Genomic DNA, 20,169 nt, shown 5'->3' on the forward strand with positions numbered 1-20,169 from the left:
TTAGGTGAAAACCTGAAAGGGCACCTGTCAAAAGAAAAAAAAGGGAAAAAGAAAAAGGAAAAGAAAAATGGAAAATGAAAAGGTAGGGATAGCCTTAGTGAAAGCCCGAAAGGGCGCTAAGGTAGGGTTTTATGAGGAAAAGTGAGCTTGGATTTTAAAGGCTGGGGATTCAGTTCGTTTGGATTCCTGCTCACATTGTGATTTTTCTGCCAGCATTGAATTTCGGAGGAACGATATCCAAAGGGTCAAACGTGGCATTTTGTTCAAGAATCAAAGTATTTTAGTTCATCAAACATAAACATTTGAGTGAACAAGTTCATTTCTCTAAAATCAATTTTCTATCAATAAAGGTAAATCGTTGCTTTCATTTTACTTGGATTTTCATCATTTTTGTGCAAATGAAATATTTTTCTTGTGTTTCATGGTCTCATTTATCCCTTTGGCTTTATCAAATGGCAATTCCTCAGATTTATTGAAAGTGCCTGGATATCAAATATCATACTTCATTAGCATTGGAAGTCAACAAAACTTGATACAGTTCACAGAGCAAAGTTGAGTTTTTGCAACATCGAGGGACAAACATCAAAATACTCATATTTACACGTTTTTTGAAAGCTAGACAGGTCGAATGATGGTGGCACTATTTGTTCTTTCTCTTGCAGGTCCATACGTGTTTCAAATAACAAAATTGGGGCAAAAATTTTTATATAATTGTGGAATGTCGCCCAAGAATTGAATATTCCTGATTCAGACTGAGGAACAGGTGTGAATCAAAATCTTAAGGAGGTGCAATAATACCATAATGCAAAGCGAATAATCGATTGCACAATAATTGGTTGAAACTGGGGCAAATTTTTTGAAAAGGTTCCCCAGGTGAGTGTTCAAAAACTTTTCCATGCACTAATGCTTTCTTTCTTGAACAAATCAAATTTAATTTCTTGTTGGTGAAGTCTCAGCGTTCGCCGCGCATCCTTCTATCCCCCTTCTTGACAAATCAAATTTAATTTCTTGATTGGTGAAGTCTCAGCGTCCGCCGCGCAACCTTCTACCCTCCTTCTTGACAAAATCAAATTTAATTTCTTGTTGGTGACTGCCGCGCACCCTTCTATCCCCCTTCTTGAACAAAATCAAATTTAATTTCTTGTTGGTGAAGTCTCAGCATCCGCCGCGTACCTTTCTACCCCTCTTCTTGACAAAATTAAATTTAATTTCTTGTTGGTGAAGTCTCAGTGTCCGCCGTGCATCCTTCTATCCCTCTTATTGGACAAATCAAATTTAATTTCTTGTTGGTGAAGTCTCAACGTCCGCCGCGCACTCTTCTACCCCCCTTCTTGACAAATTAAATTAAATTTTTTGTTGGTGAGTCTTAGCGTCCGCCGCACGCCATTCTACCTCCCTTCTTGGAGCGTAACCGCGTCTCTCGGCGCATCTTTTTCTAATTATGTCAATTTACTTTACTTAATCGATGTTATGGCAAGCTCGGATTTTATCCCACTGACCTCTTTTTTATGTTTGATTATTTCAACTCACGGCAGAATAACTACAGGTAAGTATTTGGTGTCTATGTCTTTGTCTCGAGTCTCTTCGAAACTCAGACAAAGAGGGCAAGTTGTAGACATCAAATTTTCATTTGTTTAATTCAATTTTAGCTTTATTTTGTATTTAATTCAATTTTAGCTTTATTTGTTATTTAATTCAATTTTAGCTTTATTTTTATTTTTATTTTATTTTATTTTATTTTTTTGATTAAATGATAGTTAGTATTTATTTCTGCTTATTTTTATAAATTAGGCTCTTCATTTTTAGTTTTAGGATATTTTTTTGCATTAAATTTCAAAAAAGGAAAAATTCTCACAAAAATTAAAAATTTTGTTTTTAATCATCTTAGATTCGATTTTTTAAAAAAAATATATGAAAATTGTGCAATGTATTTGCAATTAGGAATTAGTTTTGCTTTTTGTTTACCTAAATTGATTTTTAAAAAAACAAAATATAATAAATAAATAAAATAAGAAGACAAGTGTAATAGGGGATTATTAGACAAATGTACTAGGGGGATAGTAGCCAAGTGGAGGCCATGCAAGAGGGCTAGGTGTGATGGATAGAATTTAGACAAATGTCCCTATTATTTGATGAGTAGGATGACACTTGTTGGTTTGGGAATTTTTTGGGAGAAGAAAAAACAAAAAAGGTGAAAGAAAAACTATCTACGGGGAAACTAGGGGCAAGGAGAGAAGATTCTGGTAGGGGGCTGAGAGAAACTGAAAAAAGCTGAGAAAAAGGAGAGCGAGAGATTGAGTGAGTAACAAATAAACATGGAGGGTTTCTAGGCTGAGAAAAGGAAAAAGACTGAGGGAAAAACAACAAAAAGAACCAAGAAAAAGAAAGAGGGGCTACGGAGGTTTTTGGAGGAAAAAAGACGAACCGAGAGGGAGCATTGGGAGATAGAGGGAAGGGCGGCTGAGTAAGAAAGAAACAGGGGGGAAACGGGAGAGAGTTGTGGCAGTAGGAAAAAAGAAAAAGCAGAGGAAAGAGAAGGAAAGAGGAGGAAAAAATGAAGGAAAAAGAGAAGAAAAACAGTAGAAAAATTTTAGAAAAACTGATACCAGGCTGATTGATCAGCCCCTTTGATCACCAAATCCCGACTTTATTGGGTATCTTTGGGTCAAAATTTTGATTTCTGCACTCTCTTGGGTTGTAATCGGATGGCTTTCGTTCAGAAAATATTCGGGAAAAGCGTCTCCAAGTCGATTGAATCAAGGTTTCAAATTTCTGGTTCATCAACACTGCACTTTACTGCAGAGGGGTTTCTTGACTTCGTTTCCAAGGATCTACACTCGTTCCTTACAGTTTCTGGGTTCGTACTTGAACTCAACAGCATCCTCAGGTAACCATAGCATTCTTTCTTGTTTGGTTTAACACATTTTTATGAAGAACAAGACCTCTTGAACGTGAATTTGGAACCTTTTTGCTGCTGGGTTGATGAGTTTGCCATTTGTTTAGATAATTTTTCTTAATTATTACACTCTTTCTGTTTGAGTTTAGCTTTGGGGTTGTGAAATAAAGTTCATAAGATCTCATTTATTTGGATTTTGTCTTGTGCGTTTGTGGGTAATGAAGAATCTAGAATCGCAAAAGAAGAAGAAGAAAGCTGTTTGCGATGCTTGCATGAAAAATTTGACAAGATTTAGGTTCCCATAGTTATGCATGCTTGTTGCCTTTTGTTGTCTCCATTTTTCTTTCTCCCTGTTTTTTCATTTGCTCAAGAAGCTGTTTTCTTATCTCTCTGTGGAGCTTTGTTGATGTTGCTCAGAGTTTTATTTTGGAGATTCTGGTTTGATTTATTTCATGAAGTAAGATTTCAACTGCTGCCTTCCTTTTCATGATGTAAAACACGTGTGAATGGTAATTGGTTAAGTGAACTTCCATAGGAAGACCCAGAACTAGTGGAAATCTTTTGAATGAGCTTGGAATTTGCAAACTTTCCCCATGCTAGTTTTTCCATTCTCTTGTATGTATAATAAGGTATTGGGATGATGAGCTTAATAAGAACTTGAAGTTGGATTCTTGTTTGAGATAGTTGTTAAAATTTGCTAAAGTTTCAAAGCATAAGAAAAGTTGCAGAAACTCTCGGTTGCAGAAGAAGAAGATGACTTCGACACTTGCATGCAAAAATTTTAGAAAAATTACATTTTTACCCCTCAAGTTTTTTCCAGTGGAGTCGCCATGCTGTCGCACACCCATTTTTAAATGAAAAATAAATATTGTTATGAATTTTTGATTAATTTTGTCAAAAATGAATTTTTAATTAGAAAATGAATAAAGAAATGAATTTTGATTAATTTTGTTTGAAAAATGAATTTTGATTTATTTTGAGTGAAAAGGAATTTTTTATTTTTAGAAAACAAATAAAGAAATGGGCCTAGAATGGGACTAGAAAGAGCTATGATTTTGGCCCAAATTAAAGGTTTAAAAAGGGTTTTTAAAGAAAAAATAGGAGTCGCCACATGGTATTGAGTTAAGGTGTATCAAGTCACCTAAAATGAATTTTTAAAGAAAAAGTAGGAAATACTCTTTTTAAATGACTCCAAATCTTCGAAAATCAGAAAAATGTGTTCAGGAGTCACATTTGAAGAAAGGGAAGGCAAAGATAAAATCCAAGACACCCTTTCAATCTAGCCAAGGCTAGTTGCGTGATTTAGTCAAAAATTTTATTAATTTAACCAAAAAACTTATCACATTTTGGAGGTATTTACATGAATGCAAGCCTAACCTAATGGTGGATCGAGTGGGGCAAAATATCTCTTTGAGGTTTGATCGGCATCAAACACATTAATTGTAACGGCCAAAATTGATTCCTCGAAGAGGTCATAACAAATGCAAGTGATGAGACTCGAAGGAAAAAAGTAAAATTAGGATTTTAAAGGATGCAATTGATTGAAATTTAAAAGCAAAAAGAGATTAGTGTTTTTGGAAAATGAATTTTTAAAGGGAAAGGGAAATTAGGGTTCAAAAGATGTATTTTAGAAGAGAAAATTATGCATGTATGTCATAAAGGGATCAATGCGACATAACGGGTGCGGAGAACTAGGTTCGTGACTTTAATTTTTCCTTTAATAGAGGAAATACGAGCGTGTTAAGGCTAAGAAGCCACACTCGTCCATATCCCATATTGAAGGGGGTATTTCCTATCTAATCAAGTAAATGATCTAACTTAGTTCTAATTCTTAAATGAAATGCAAGTCTACATGTTATGTTTCATACATGGGGATAAGGAATATATGTAGAGGGGAAATATAGGATAAGGGATATACATACAAGAGAAATGTCATGCAAAATGATAAAAGACCCTAAAAAGTAGAAAATATGCATGAAAATGTAGTGATTGGTCACACAAAACATGATCTAACACATAACAGTTTCTAAGGGATCTAGCGTTGGACTAGCCCATATCTATAAGTTCTCACTAGCATTGAACTAGCGAGAAATTAGAAAGGAGGGCTACAACTAGCATTGGACTAGTGTGGAATCGGAAAAAGAGCCACAACTAGCGTTGGACTAGCGTGGCGACGTCATACATTTATTATAATCGAATAAAACATATATAAAATATAATAAAGCAAATAAACACGTAAATCACGTAACACACATGACACATAAGCATGATATCTAGATGCAAGACCCTAAGAAAGCGAGTAGCACGTAATCACACAAGCATGCAAAACACACAAAGCAAATAAAGCGAATAAAGACCTAACTATTACATTTGGGGGCCCTAACTACAACCTAAGGGGGTAAAAATGAAATAAAAATAAAATAATAACCTAACTATTACAATTTGGCATTTGAATGCCTCTCAAATAACCAAAATTAAAATAAATAAAGTGAATAGAGAAATAAATGAAATAATAAAACACATTCAAAAAGGCAAGCAATTACACATATAAAATCATATAGTAGCACATAGGATCAAGTAAAATCAAAATAAAGGATAGAGTATACCTTCCTTGAATTGGTGACCTAAGAAAACGGAATTTTTATATTTACCCTCCAAAATAAATAAAAAGGTCAAGGCAACACTTTAATTCACAAAATAAATACATGAAATGAGAATAAACACGAAATTGAATCAATTAAAGTATTTATATAAAAATAAACAACCCATATTCAAGCAATTCAAAATAAGCAAGATCCCAATTGAAAGAATTAAAGAAGTTTTAGGGGATAAATCATAGTATTACAAATGTTAGGGGGTCTAAATTAAAATAAAATAAAATAAAGGGCTTAAAATGAAGTATACCAAAACCAAATGCTAAACTTCACAAAATGAATGAAAACCCTTTCATCAAACCCCAAACAAAAAATGTTACTCAAATATAAACCATTTGTATAAAAATCCAAATCAAAAACTATAAATCTATCAAAATATTATTAAACCAACAAATTTCATCCTAAAATTCACCAATAATCTGTCCAAAAATCACATTAAGACATATCAAAGAAAAATAGCATTTTAAAGGGACAAAATTGATTAAAGTTTTCGATTTTCCAGGCCTTAATAGCATAAGGGGAAACTTGAGGGGTAAAAATGCAATTTTTCTGAAATTTTTGCATTCAAGTGTCGAAGTCATCTTCTTCTTCTGTAACCGAGAGTTTCTGCAACTTCTCTTATGCTTTGAAACTTCAGCAAATTTTAACAACTATCTCAAACAAGAATCCAACCTCAAGTTCTTATTAAGCTCGTCATCCCAATACCTTATTATACATACAAGAGAACGGAAAAACTAGCATGGGGAAAGTTTGCAAATTCCAAGCTCATTCAAAAGATTTCCACCAGTTCTGGGTCTTCCTATGGAAGTTCACTTAACCAATTACCATTCACACATGTTTTGCATCATGAAAAGGAAGGCAACAGTTGAAATCTTACTTCATGAAATAAATCAAACCAGAATCTCCAAAATAAAAATCTGAGCAACATCAACAAAGCTCCACAGAGAGATAAGAAAACAACTTCTTGAGCAAATGAAAAAACAGGGAGAGAGAAAAATGAGACAACAAAAGGTAACAAGCATGCATAACTACGGGAACCTAAATATTATCAAATTTCTCATGCAAGCATCGCAGACAGCTTTCTTCTTCTTCTTCTGCGATTCTAGATTCTTCATTACCCAAAAATGCACAAGACAAAATCCAAATAAATGAGATCTTATGAATTTTATTTCACAACCCCAAAGCTAAACTCAAACAGAAAAAGTGTAATAATCAAGAAAAACTATCTAAACAAATGGCAAACTCATCAACCCCAACAGCAAAAAGGTTCCAAATTCACGTTCAAGAGGTCTTGTTCTTCATAAAAATGTGTTAAACCAAACAAGAAAGAGTGCTATGGTTACCTGAGGATGCTGTTGAGTTCAAGTAGGAACCCAGAAACTGTAAGGAACGAGTGTAGATCCTTAGAAACGAAGTCAAGAAACCCCTCTGCAGTAAAGTGCAGCGTTGATGAACCAGAAATTTGAAACCTTGATTCAATCGACTTGGAGACGCTTTTCCCGAATATTTTCTGAACGAAAGCCGTCCGATTACGACCCAAGAGAGTGCAGAAACCAGTGGTACCAGTTTTTCTAAAATTTTTCTGCTGTTTTTCTTCGTTTTTTTCCTCCTCTTTCCTCTGCTTTTTCTTTTTTCCTCCTGCCACAACTCTCTCCCGTTTCCCCCCTATTTCTTTCTTGCTCAGCCGCCCTTCCCTCTATCTCCCAGATCCTCCCTCTCGGTTCCTCTTTTTTCCTCCAAAAACCTCCGTAGCCCCTCTTTCTTTTTCTTGGTTCTTTTTGTTGTTTTTCCCTCAGTCTTTTTCCTTTTCTCTGCCCAGAAACCCTCCTTATTTAGCTGTTACTCACTCAATCTCTCGCTCTCCTTTTTCTCAGCTTTTTGCAGTTTCTCTCAGCCCCCTACCAGAATCTTCTCCCCTTGCCCCTAGTTTCCCCGTAGCTAGTTTTTCTTTCACCTTTTTTGTTTTTTTTTTCTCCCCAAAAATCCTCAAACAAACAAGTGTCATCCTACTCATCAAATAATAGGAACATTTGTCTAAATCCTATCCATCACACCTAGCCCTCTTGCATGGCCTCCACTTGGCTACTATTCCCCTAGTACACTTGTCTAATAATTCCCTATTACACTTGTCTTCTTATTTTATTTATTTATTATATTTTTTTTTCAAAAATCAATTTAGGTAAACAAAAAGCAAAACTAATTCCTAATTGCAAATGCATTGCACAATTTTCATTTATTTTTTTTAAAAAATCGAATCTAAGATGATTAAAAACAAAATTTTTAATTTTTGTGAGAATTTTTCCTTTTTAGAAATTTAATGCAAAAAAAAAAATTCTAAAAGTAAAAATGAAGAGCCTAATTTATAAAAATAAACAGAAATAAATACTAATTATCATTTAATCAAAAAAATAAAATAAGAATAAAATAAGAATAAAAATAAAGCTAAAATTGAATTAAATAACAAATAAAGCTAAAATTGAATTAAATATAAAATAAAGCTAAAATTGAATTAAATACAAAATAAAGCTAAAATTGAATTAAACAAATGAAATTTTGGTGTCTACATCAGTGATCGAAACTGGACATTGTCTGGAACTTTAGCGGTGGCCAACTTCATGTGTGCCTTTATCTTGCAAAAATTGATTCTAGTCTTGATGTTGGAATCTTCGAGCTTGTACTTGGCTACCCACGGACACTTGTCATCGTTCAATGATGAATATGAAGTGCCGTAATAATGGAGGATGATCGGACAAGTAACCGGAAAGACATATTCGGCCTGCAACTGATCTTCCCCTTCGACTCTTGTGTGGAAGATTAGCACTCGCATCTTGTCAGTGCTGTTAATCGGAATCTGAGAAGTATATCGAATTTCGCAGTGGTCGATTAGCATGGAGAGCCTGCGTACCCTTTGGAGGATTGTCGATGAGAACGCAGGGAACAAGATCCTTATAGTTTGAGCATCTGATGATGCGCGTGTTTCCGTGACGTTTGATTTGTAGTACCCGGCTATGGACTGATCTGCTGGTATCGCCATTGAAATGCTCACGTGTTCCTGCACTTGATGAAGACGAGATGATGAGGAAGGAAGTGTTTGTGTTAGATTGATGAAACGGTGTCATTTATATAGAACGATGTCGTGTTGGGACTGTTGATGAGCCAACCTAAATGATGCCACCCAACCCAATAGAATGACGTCACTCTACCCATTAAAAAGTCTCTGTTGTATTGGGTAGACTGGATTGAGTACACGTGGCAGATCGGACGGTCCGAGCGTCTTATAATATTACAAAGACGCTCAGGGCGGACACGCCCTGTTTCAGGAGATTGCTCGATACAGTGCGTTTTGAAGACCAAAAGAAATGGCAAACATGAGGGACATGGCAAGATTCTTCGCGGTGGTGAGGGACTGCGGCATGGAGCACGTAGTGCTCCTTGGGATGTACTTCGCCTTTTGCCTTGGGAGCCTGCTTACAAATGCCGCCCAAATTTTTATCACATAAGCAGCCCTTTTTTAAGGTTTTAATATAATGCCTTGCCTGAAATTTAAAAAATACCCTCATGTGGTGCTGATTTTTTTGTTTGAAAAAAATTACAATTTTGTTCCCCCAATGTTTGGCTTGTATGCCAAATTGGTCTCCGATATTCGGCAAAAACAAATATAATCCCAAAGTTTGTGATTTTAGATAGAATTAGAACAACTACAGAAATGGAACAATAACTAATGGTTAATATCAAATTGCCGTTAGTCAATACTTTGACTTTGCACTTTTGATCCCCAATATTTTGATTTTGAATTATTATATTTTCTTTAATTTAAATAGTGATATAAAAGGTTTTAGCTTGAATTGAGGTGCAAATTAGCATGAAATAATGTTAAATAAGTAATAAGAATTCTAATTAAATTTCTTTTTCTTCTTTTTATATTTTTACTTTATTTATTCATGCTCATAATATATCATATGTTTCTTTTCTTTTGCATAGCTAGTGTCAAATTTAGTATGATATATGTATAATATTCTTTCTCACTATTAATAATTAATTAATAATGAGTCTTGCTATTTTTATTTCTAGTGATAATTAAAAGTTACGCATTGTACTTATAAAAAACTAGTGAAAGTAGGTATAAATGTGAAGTAATTTTAGAAATTATTAAGAAACTATTTTTATTTTTTGTTATCTTTCCTTTCAATTAAAATCTAACATTCCAATATTGTAGTTTTAAAGCATCTACTTTAATATTTTTATATCTTGATAATCATTTAATTATTCATATAACAAGTATAAAATGCCAGCTTCATTTCAAACTCAATTTATAACCTATTAAAATGCCAAAAAATAAAAATATCAACTTAATTTACAAAATGTATATATTCATTATATTTTAAAGGGATATTTTTAATTATCATTAGAAATAAAAATAATAAAACTCATTATCACAATTTAAAATTTAGGAAATATAATGATTCAAAATCAAACATTGGGAACTAAAAATACAAAGTCAATGTTGGCTACTGGCAATTTAATGTTAATGGTTAGTTATTGTTTCACTATCTAAAATCACAAATTTTGGGGATTACATTTGCTTTTGTCGAAACATTAGAGATCAATTTGACATACAGGTCAAATATTGAGCACCAAAATTGCATTTCTCTCTCTTTTTGTTTCGAGGCAAAGTTCCTGTGGCACCACAGAAGGACCTAATTGGCCACAACATTTAAGTTGAGGGACTGAATTGGTTCATAAACAAGTTGATGGACAAAAACGGTTTAAGTAAAAAGTTGAGGGATGCAATTCTCAATTTTCCCAAAAATAAGCATGAAAAAATCACTTGGCGAAGATATTGGAGGCCTAGACTCGACGAATTCCCCTTACGTTTCCTGTTTTCTGCAACAGAAGAAATTGGTCCTGATAATCTCTTTTTCCTGACGAAGAAGATATGTCTTTGAATTTTCTTGTGAATTGCCCGCTTTCGTTACCATCATCATCTTCTTCTCCGCCTTCTCCATTTCCTGTGAGTTTTCATCTTTGCAGTTTCTTTCTTTCTTTCTTTCTTTTTTTTTTTTTTTTGCGTCATTGTTAGTCATCTTCTGAACTGCTACCCTTAGTTGCAAGCAGCATGTTTTTACTAATTCCGTTATTTAAACTTTTAATTAGACTATCACAGCTACTACTTGACTTTTATTAACTTCGTTTCTTTTTATATTTTTTGTCATTTGTCTGTGAATTTTCTCAACAGTGGAATCGGAAGCCCCCATCATCATTTCTATCGTTTGCAAGGCCAAGGGTCAATTTTCCGGGTGGATTTCGTGTTGGAGCATTTCTGTTTGACCCGACCCGGGACCCCATACTCAAAGATGCCTTAAAGGTATTCATTCCAATTCAAATTCATCAAATGCATTGGATGCTTTTGTTTTGATGGATAAATAGTTTTCATGTTGTATAGGAGACACTAGTGAAGTATGGACTGTCTTTGATGTGTTTTTTTTATTCATACTAGTTCAGTATATCATACGGTGCTTAATCAAGTGGATGTGAATTTCTTGAAGAAATCAATCTGAATCTGGAATAATGGCATAGGGATACTTGAAATTGTATGAAAGCGGAAAAAAAAGGTGTAGTTGGGAGATGTTACTACTGTTTGCAATTCATTTTGAGTAACGGTATTGGTACACTTTTGCTTGTTCATTTGAGTTGTGGAGATGGGTTACAAAATATCATTGAGGGTGCTGTTAATTAAGTTTTTTTTTTTTTTTGGGTATTAACTAGTCCAATTACATATTTACAAGTCTAGGTGTTGTCACACCCATTACATCAAAAGTAATCTTACTTTGCAGCATCTGTGCGGGTGTCTCCAATGCATGCAAACCTGACTGAAAGCTCAGACTTTGTTTAGCCAAAGATCAGCACACTGGTTCCCCTCTATACGTGTGATATCTTACATTCCCATTGATTCTGAATCCACTTCTGGATTTGCTTGATAATGTTATGATGCGGACTACCTTTGGGTTGTTTTGTATCAGCTCCAACCCCGTTTTGGAGTCCGTCTCTAACACCACCTTTCTAAACCCCATCTCCCAAGTCAGCTTTAATCCATGAGCAATTGCCCATAACTCAGCCGAGACATTGCTAGCCATCCCCAGATTAATACAAAATCCCCTCATCCACGGTCCTCTATCATCCCTAATTATTCCTCCTCCTCCTGCTCCTCCTGGATTGTAGCAGAGGCGCCATCCACATTAATCTTTACCCAACCCTGCGGTGGAGGCTTCCAGCTGATGAGGTGGAGTTCCCTTGTTCTTCCACTTCCTCTCTTGATCCAGTTCTTTTGCACCTCCTCTACTTGATCGACCAGGTGTCCCACATTAACCCTTAACTTGCTTCCATTGCTCATTATACAGAACTCATTTCGTGCTTTCTGGGCATAATAGATCACCTGCTGAAAAATCAGTTGCCAGTTAACATCCTCAGAGCACCCAATGTGCTTCTCATTGAGGTTCCAATCTATCCAAGCTTTTAACCCTTTGTTCTTGAAGTCTCTCCATCTGCTAGGGTGTACAAGTTTCTTCCAGATGTCTGTAATCCATTTACAATCTCTGACTGCATGTAAATTGGTCTCTTGAGTCTCCACTTTTACCACATATTTGGCAGCTGTCATGGTGCTGCAGGTGCCTCCTGTGCTTCTCAGGGTTTATTAATAGCTTTTCATGCCGAAGAAGCGAAGTGAATAATTGCCTCCTGGCTGGTCCTTTCAATTTCCAGATTCTTTCCCAAGCCTGGTCAGTTTCCCTTTGCCCTACTAGTTCCTGGGTTTCTGACTCATAGGCTGACTGAGTGGAAAATTCCACATTTGGTTCCAGAGCCGAACTGATCATGTCAGGGTTGTTTGAGTCCTCGTCTAGTACAGTAGCATGCAGCTGGTTGATGCACTCTTGTGGTAATTTCCCCCTTAGTCTGTCATACTTCCAAACACCTGCTTGGTTCCAGTAGTCTTTTACCAATATCCCCTTTCTTCATCCGAGATTATTTCAACTGCTAATTGTTCCAATGGGCTAGACATCAGCCAAGGGTCTGTCTAAAACTTCATTGTCTCCCCGTTCCCTACTCTCCATTTGACCTCTTTTTTTAACACCTTAAGTCCTACATGAATGCCCTTCCAGTTAACTGAACCGCCTGCTGCATGAGATGGCCATACTTACTCTCAATAACTCTAGCACATTAAATTCTAAGAAGTAAAGTGTTGGGAGATGTTGCTACTGTTTGCAAATCTTGTTCATTTTGAGTAATGATTTGGGTTACTTTTTCTTGTTCATTTGAGTTGTGGAGATGGGTTACAAAATATCATTGACGGGGCTGTTAATTAAGTTATCGTTCAGGATTGGGTGCTTACTAAACTGGGCTTGTGTTTCTTGTATAATTCGATCTCAAGAGGGAAAAATCAGTATAGGGGTTAGTCGGCAATAGCGAGAAAGATGATGTTTATGTTATAGAAAACTTTTAGCAGATGTTAAGGCTACTTGCAAATTTTTGATGAATCAGTATTTTTTTTTTACCTTTTTCTCTTTCTTTTGAATGGTCGAGATGGAAAGTTTTTTAGTTTCAGTAGAGTGAGATTCTATTGGGCTGCCATTTCCCCTCTAGGCGCACCACTGAAGGTGTTCTGTAGTGTTATACTGCTACTAGGTTGTAGGAGACTAAAGATTGCTTCAGTCTGAGAATTAAAAAAAAAAACTATTTTATAAAATTTTCCTTCTTCAGTTTCCACCATACTCGAGAATTTAATCGTGTGTAGATTCCTAGTACACCATCATTTTGTTGGTTGTACATTTTCTTTTCCTTTGGGTGAGCAACTTACTAATATTTTGAAATGTAGTAAACGTTCTTCATTTAGAAGTGGATTGAGAATGTGACAAATAATCAGGCAATACACTTGAAATTGCTAGACCCATAGCCAATATGGAATTGAATTTCACAATCCTAAATATGGATCTGTTAACAGGTATTTTGGGAGGAAAACATCTAGTCACCGTATTATGAGTGATCAACTAGTATTTATAGGAGTATAAACCTAACAAACTATTTACAAGAATACCCTTACTAATTTATTATCTACAAGAATACTTATATTCTCTTAACACTCCTCCTCAAGTTGGAGCATATATATCATAAGCACCCAACTTGTTATAAATGTATTTCACCCTAGAACCCCCTAAACTCTTGGTAAACACATCAGCCAATTGATCTACAGACGGTATATGAGATGTCTTGATGACCCCGTCAAGCAATTTCGCTCGAATGAAATGACAATCAACTTCAATATGTTTTGTCCTTTCATGAAACACTGGATTAGACGCAATACGAATAGCTGCCTGATTATCACATACTAAATTCATAGGCTGTTTATGCTCAAACCCAAGTTCAAGTAACATGCTCTTCAACCAAACCAACTCACACGCAGTGTGAGCCATAGCGCGATATTCAGATTCTGCACTTGATCTGAATACAACTGTTTGCTTCTTACTTTTCCACGACACTAAATTACCACCAACAAACACACAATATCCTGTAGTCGATTTTCAATCTGAGGCAGAACCAGCCCAATCTGCATCACTATATCCTTCAATATCAGTGTGTCCATGATTTTGATACAGCAACCCTTTTCCAGGAGCACTCTTAAGATACCTGAGAATCCGTATAACAGCATCCCAATGACTAGCACGAGGGGTATCAAGGAATTGACTCACAACACTCACTGCAAACGAAATGTCAGGTCTCGTTACAGTGAGATAATTTAATTTACCCACAAGTCTTCGATATTGCTTAGGATCATCAAGTAATGCACCTTGATCTCCTGCTAATTTCACATTGGGATCCATAGGAGTATCTACAGGTCGGCAACCTAACATCCCAACTTCACTCAACATATCGAGTATATATTTCCTTTGACATAAATAAATCCCATATTTAGACCGAGCTACCTCAATACCCAGAAAATACTGTAGATGACCTAAATCCTTTGTCTGAAAGTTTGCCTGCAGATTGGATTTAAATTTCTGGATCTCCACAACATCATCACCTGTAATCACAATATCATCCACATAAACAACTAATAAAATTTTACCAGCATTAGAATGTCGATAAAATACAGAGTGATCTACTCCACATCTTGTCAGACCAAACTCTATGACAACACTACTAAACCGGCCAAACCAAGCCCTCGGAGACTGTTTCAATCCATATAAGAATTTTTTCAAACGACAAACCAACTGCGGATTCTCCCCCTGAACAACAAATCCAGGAGGTTGTTCCATATATACCTCTTCTTCCAAATCTCCATGCAGAAATGTATTTTTCACATCCAACTGATACAATGGCCAATTATAAGTTGCTGCCAAAGAGATAAAAAGACGAACAGAGGTAATCTTTGCAACAGGAGAAAATGTTTCTAAGTAGTCTACTCCATACACCTGAGTAAATCCTCTAGCTACCAGACGAGCCTTCAATCTTTCAATAGAACCATTAGGCTGCACTTTTATAGTGTACACCCATTTACAACCAACAACAGACTTACCTGAAGGACGAGGGACAAGATCCCAAGTACCATTTTGTTCCAAAGCAGACATCTCTTCTTGCATAGCTAATCTCCAACCAGGATGATTAAGACCATAGGTAATAGACTTAGGAATGGAGATAGAATCAAGGGAAGCAACAAAAGAAGAATATGACATAGAGAGACGAGAATAAGAAACAAAATTAGAAATAGGATGGGAAGTACAATGTCTCTTACTTTTGCGTAAAGCAATAGGAAGATCTAACTCAGAGGAGGGCGTCATACCTGGATTTGAAGATTGAGAGTTAATTGGTGAAGTGCGTGGCATATCAGGAACTTTCTCAACCAGGGAACGACGAGAGTAAACTTGAAGATGAGTACGAGATAATCGAGCTATGGAATCTGGTGGACTAGATAACTCAGGTAATAAAGGGGAAAGGACTGGTAAAACAGGAGAGGAGAAAGAGGGGCACTGGTCTAACTCACAAGGCATACTTTGTTTGATAAAATATGGAGTGGATTCAAAGAAAGTAACATCAGCACAAGTAAAAAATCGATTTAAAACAGGACTGTAACATCTATACCCTTTTTGCGCTCGTGCGTATCCTAAGAAAATACACTTAAGAGCACAAGAATTTAATTTATCCACCCCGGGAGCAAGCTGATGAACAAAGCACACACATCCAAAAATACGAGGAGGCAATTTAAACACAGATTCATGAGGAAAAAGAATGGAGTGAGGTAATTGACCTCTAAAATATTAGATGGCATGCGATTAATTAAATAACATGCAGTTAGAACTGCATCACTCCAAAATTGTTTGGGCACATTCATGTGCAACAACAGTGTTCGAGCAATTTCGATTAAATGTCCAATTTTTCTTTCAGCAACTCCATTCTGTTGTGGAGTGTGAGGACAAGAGGACTGATGAATAATACCAGACTTAGTCATAAATGTATTAAAAGGAGTGGATCACTGCGAAGTATACGTACAGGCACTCCAAATTGATTCTTTATTTTTGTAACAAATGCACAAAAAATGGAATATAATTCTGAATGATCTTTCATTAAATAAAGCCATGTAACTCTGGAAAAATCATCAACAAAGACTACAAAATATTTAAAACCTAACTTTGAAGTGACTCGACTAGGACCCCAAACATCAGAATGAACTAACAAAAAAGGTTCAGAAACCCGTTTATTGACTCTAGGAGCAAAAGAAACACGATGATGCTTTTCTAACTGACAAGACTCACATTCTAACGAAGATAATTGACTCAAAGTAGGAACCAACTTTTTCAAATTTTGTAAAGACGGATGACCTAAACGACAGTGAATTTCAAGAGGAGAAACAGTAGCAGGACATGCTATCGGACCATTGAAGTTGAGAAAGTAAAGACCATTATGCTGATGCCCTCCACCAATCGTCCTCTTTGTCTTCAAATCCTGAATGACAACAGAATCAGGAGAAAAAATAACTGTACACTGTAGAAATTTAGTGAGCTTACTAACAGACATTAGATTAAAGGGCAAATTGAGTACGTAAAGAACAGAAGACAGCGGAAGTGATGGATTAATTTCTACAGTGCCTAGTCCTTTAACTTTAGTGGTAGATCCATCAGTTAAAGTAACATGAGGAAAGGGAGTAGACTCTTGAAAATTAGAAAAAATTTTAGAGGTACCTGACATATGATCAGTAGCCCCGGAATCAATAATCCATGAGTCATTACCTTTTTGTGCTAAAGAAGCAGAGGGAAGAGATGCGTGATTTGTAGTTTGGTACTGTAGGAATTTAACATAATCTTTCTCAGATATAGTAACTGTAACGCCCCTGACCAATATTGTCCCACAGTTAACCACCCCATTGGGCTGTGGGTTTTGTTCCTGGAGGTGGGGTTATACCCACAACAAGTGAAGAGCCCAAGCCCGCAGGTTAAGAAGCCCAGCACCCCTCCAAAAGGCCTCGGTCAGGTGGGAGAGACCACTACAGGCTATTAAAGCAGCCCCAGGACTTCCTCCCTAGCCGATGTGGGATCATTACAGTAACAGTCTTCTGGGACCCATGTGCTGAAAAACTCGATTCAATTTGGTCAGTGGTAACCGCATTAACAAATCTTTCAACCATGGCGAATAGCACGTCAAACCAAAGAAAGGGTCAAAACTTGAGATGACAGTGACGTGTGAACAGTATGCCGTGAACAGTATGCGTAAACAGTGCTGCGATGAACAGTGCGGCTGAACAGTACTTTTGACTAGATGTTTAACCCTAACCCTAGGACTTTTGCTCTGATATCATGTTAACAGGTATTTTGGGAGGAAAACATCTAGTCACCGTATTATGAGTGATCAACTAGTATTTATAGGAGTATAAATCTAACAAACTATTTACAAGAATACCCTTACTAATTTATTATCTACAAGAATACTTATATTCTCTTAACAGGATCATCAAGCACATTTTAGGCACTACTTTAAACTTTCCAAAGTCATAACTGACTTTTCATAGAAAGCCTATGTCCTTTGTTCAGCATGTGATTAAATGTTCACGCCATATATCATTTAGTTGAGCAAGTGTATTATCATGTCCTATATATTTGTTCGAGTTTCTCTGTGTTAAAGCATGAAAGGGCTCTTTTATTTGATACTATCCCAACAAGAAATTTTCAGCTTCGAACTACAATTACTTTCCTGGAGTGTTTCAAAGAAACCTACATATTGCATTCCCATGATAGGGAGTGTGTTTTGAATGCTTCCTTGAGTATCAACTTATAAGCGGGCCAAGGTTAGATAGGTAGATATTGCCTTCTGAAGTCCTTTTGAATACTGCTAAAACATTCCACCACAGCTGTTATCACCCCTTCGCCCTCGCCAAACCAAAAATAAAAAAAAGGATTTCAGAGGAAACAAAAGAAAAAGAAAAATAAATATAAAACGCCCTACTCATTTCAAGTGATTGTTCCAATCTTGATTTTCAAAGAAAGAAGTTTATGGTAGATGTTTAGTATTTTTTTGTAGATACCAACTTGTTAGATTTTGATTTCTGAATATGATTGCTAATAATGCAGATGCATCATCTCTGACCCTTTACTGCAGGTGTTTGCTTTTGGCAGAAAGTGAGTTTGGATGCATGTTTATGCTTTTCTTTGGCACAGTTTTTACTTGGTTTTTGATGTGTTTTATGCAACTATTCATTTGAGAGGAAGAAACCGTCTTCTGAACTTGGATAAGTCGACTTCCAGCCATATGCTGGTAGTCATTAGGAAAGAAGTATGCTGATTCTGTTCTGGCTGATACTTGGTAATCTAGATAGTCCTTATGTTTCTCATTTTCTCGGGTGAAGACTGCCTTTTGATGCACACAATCCTTGTGGTTAAAAGTACCACGACTAAATTGAATTGTTTAGATTTTTGTGATGTCTGTTGGAAGTCACTAACTCTTGTCTAAACCTCTCCAATTATGGATATACTCTATCTGAATTTCTCTTGAAAACTCCAAATAGAAAATCTAACAACGAGGTGACTTCTAACCAAAACTTTATCTTAACTAGTTTTAAAAATGAATTTGAACTCTCACTGTTACTGTAACTACCAGATCACTCTCCTGTAAATTTGGCAGTGGGATCTTGACTTGTAGTTGTCAGAGAGCAGTGAGCAAAGTTGGATTGCTTGTCTGTTCGTCAGTTTCTAATGTTTGTGTCCTAGGCGAGTTGATATTTGTCTGTGGCCCTGTAGTGTGTGCTTGTCACATCAAGGGGACTCCATTTGTTTTAAAAATCAACATAATTGATTGTGTTTGAAGTTAGAGATTTGAAAATCAACAATCTTTAAGCATTTGTATATACATTCTTGTAATTGGTTGTGTTTCAACTCAGCCAAAGCATCTGTTTCATGATTCACTTGTTTATAGGATACCTTTTAGATTTATTCTATCAATCTTATGTATAAATTTTTATTATGTTTGCAACTTTGCATGGATGACATTGTTTTCAAATCCAATTTCGCATAAGTAGGAGCATTTTCCTGAAATTGTAATTATAGATCTTGCTTCATTTTTTTTTTTGGGGTCTTAGGAGCCTATTGCCTTTATGGGAGGGATGTTTGCAGGCCTTTTAAGGCTCGATTTAAATGAAGATCCTCTAAGGGAATGGGTTGCTAGGACGGCTGACGCTGCTGGGATAACAGAGGAAGAAACTGGAAATGGTGATATCCAGTCCGAAGAGTCCCCCCAGCAAATACAGATTGAATGATTTGTACTTTATTAGTATGCATACTACACCGGGCATTTCCATTCTAAAAGATGATGGCGTTGTTGGTTGATGTTGGTGAACCCTAGAAAAGTTATATTTACAGAACAGAGGCCCCGAAAATTCATGTATTTTGCTGCTATGTGCTATTTCTATTTGCTGGTGAGATTCAAGAAAGTTTTCTATGTAAAAGATGCCATCAATGAAAAATTTTCTTTTTTCTCTGTGGAGCCAATTTTTGTTGAGGTGGAGATTGTCATTCTACTCTTTCAAATTACATTTTAGCAAATCAGTTTTCTATTTCTTGCTTTTGAAATTTGGATTTAGTCAAATCACTTAATATTACGAGACCTTGCAAATTGCTGAATAATGAATTACACTTCTGTGGAGAATTTTAGTTCATGTAAACTTGCCTGTCTGTCTTACTAAAATCAATGACATCTTTCATGACTATCTTTGTTCCATGAAAGATGAAAACTTCAGTTGAATTTTCAGTGATTTTTACCCAAAATCTTCGTGGAATTCAAAAAGTTACCTCACAAGAGACATGTCTGAGCTTCGAGCCCACCGATTGGTGAAGGGCAAAAGTTATACTTGTTAGTCAATGCCGGTCGTGTGTTTGGCAGTTCTGTATGATTTATTAAGCTTATTATGTATCTGGTCTTGCAAGTTGCAATATGATTGTGATTGGGACTATTGTGGTTCTCAATCAAAACCTTCACTTTTCCTGTCTCTTTGTATGGTTTGAGTTCAAAGGAAAATCAAAGCTTTGGCCACTGCTTGTTATTGGGAGGACAGGATGAGACAATTGCGACTTGGAAGCCTTTTGC

At 36.0% G+C, this 20,169-nt stretch overlaps 1 protein-coding gene across 1 annotated transcript; it reads left to right on the plus strand.

The window, feature by feature from the left end:
• The first annotated feature begins 10,382 nt into the window (after positions 1 to 10,382).
• LOC113740593 (UPF0426 protein At1g28150, chloroplastic) lies at positions 10,383 to 19,574 on the plus strand. Its single transcript, XM_027268142.2, has 3 exons — positions 10,383 to 10,561; positions 10,787 to 10,915; positions 19,166 to 19,574. The coding sequence occupies exons 1-3, from the start codon at positions 10,487 to 10,489 to the stop codon at positions 19,340 to 19,342; spliced, it is 381 nt and encodes a 126-aa protein (XP_027123943.1). The 5' UTR covers positions 10,383 to 10,486; the 3' UTR covers positions 19,343 to 19,574.
• The last annotated feature ends 595 nt before the right edge of the window (positions 19,575 to 20,169 follow it).

Source organism: Coffea arabica, chromosome 4e (genome assembly GCF_036785885.1).
Source record: "Coffea arabica cultivar ET-39 chromosome 4e, Coffea Arabica ET-39 HiFi, whole genome shotgun sequence".
Classification (NCBI taxonomy): Eukaryota; Viridiplantae; Streptophyta; class Magnoliopsida; order Gentianales; family Rubiaceae; genus Coffea; species Coffea arabica.

Excerpts from the sequence above, each read along its gene's own strand:
- LOC113740593 (XM_027268142.2), top strand. The coding sequence starts at position 10,487 with ATGTCTTTGAATTTTCTTGTGAATTGCCCGCTTTCGTTACCATCATCA. Across the intron at positions 10,562-10,786 it reads CTCCGCCTTCTCCATTTCCT|TGGAATCGGAAGCCCCCATC; the intron begins GTGAGTTTTCAT and ends TTTTCTCAACAG. Across the intron at positions 10,916-19,165 it reads TACTCAAAGATGCCTTAAAG|GAGCCTATTGCCTTTATGGG; the intron begins GTATTCATTCCA and ends TTGGGGTCTTAG.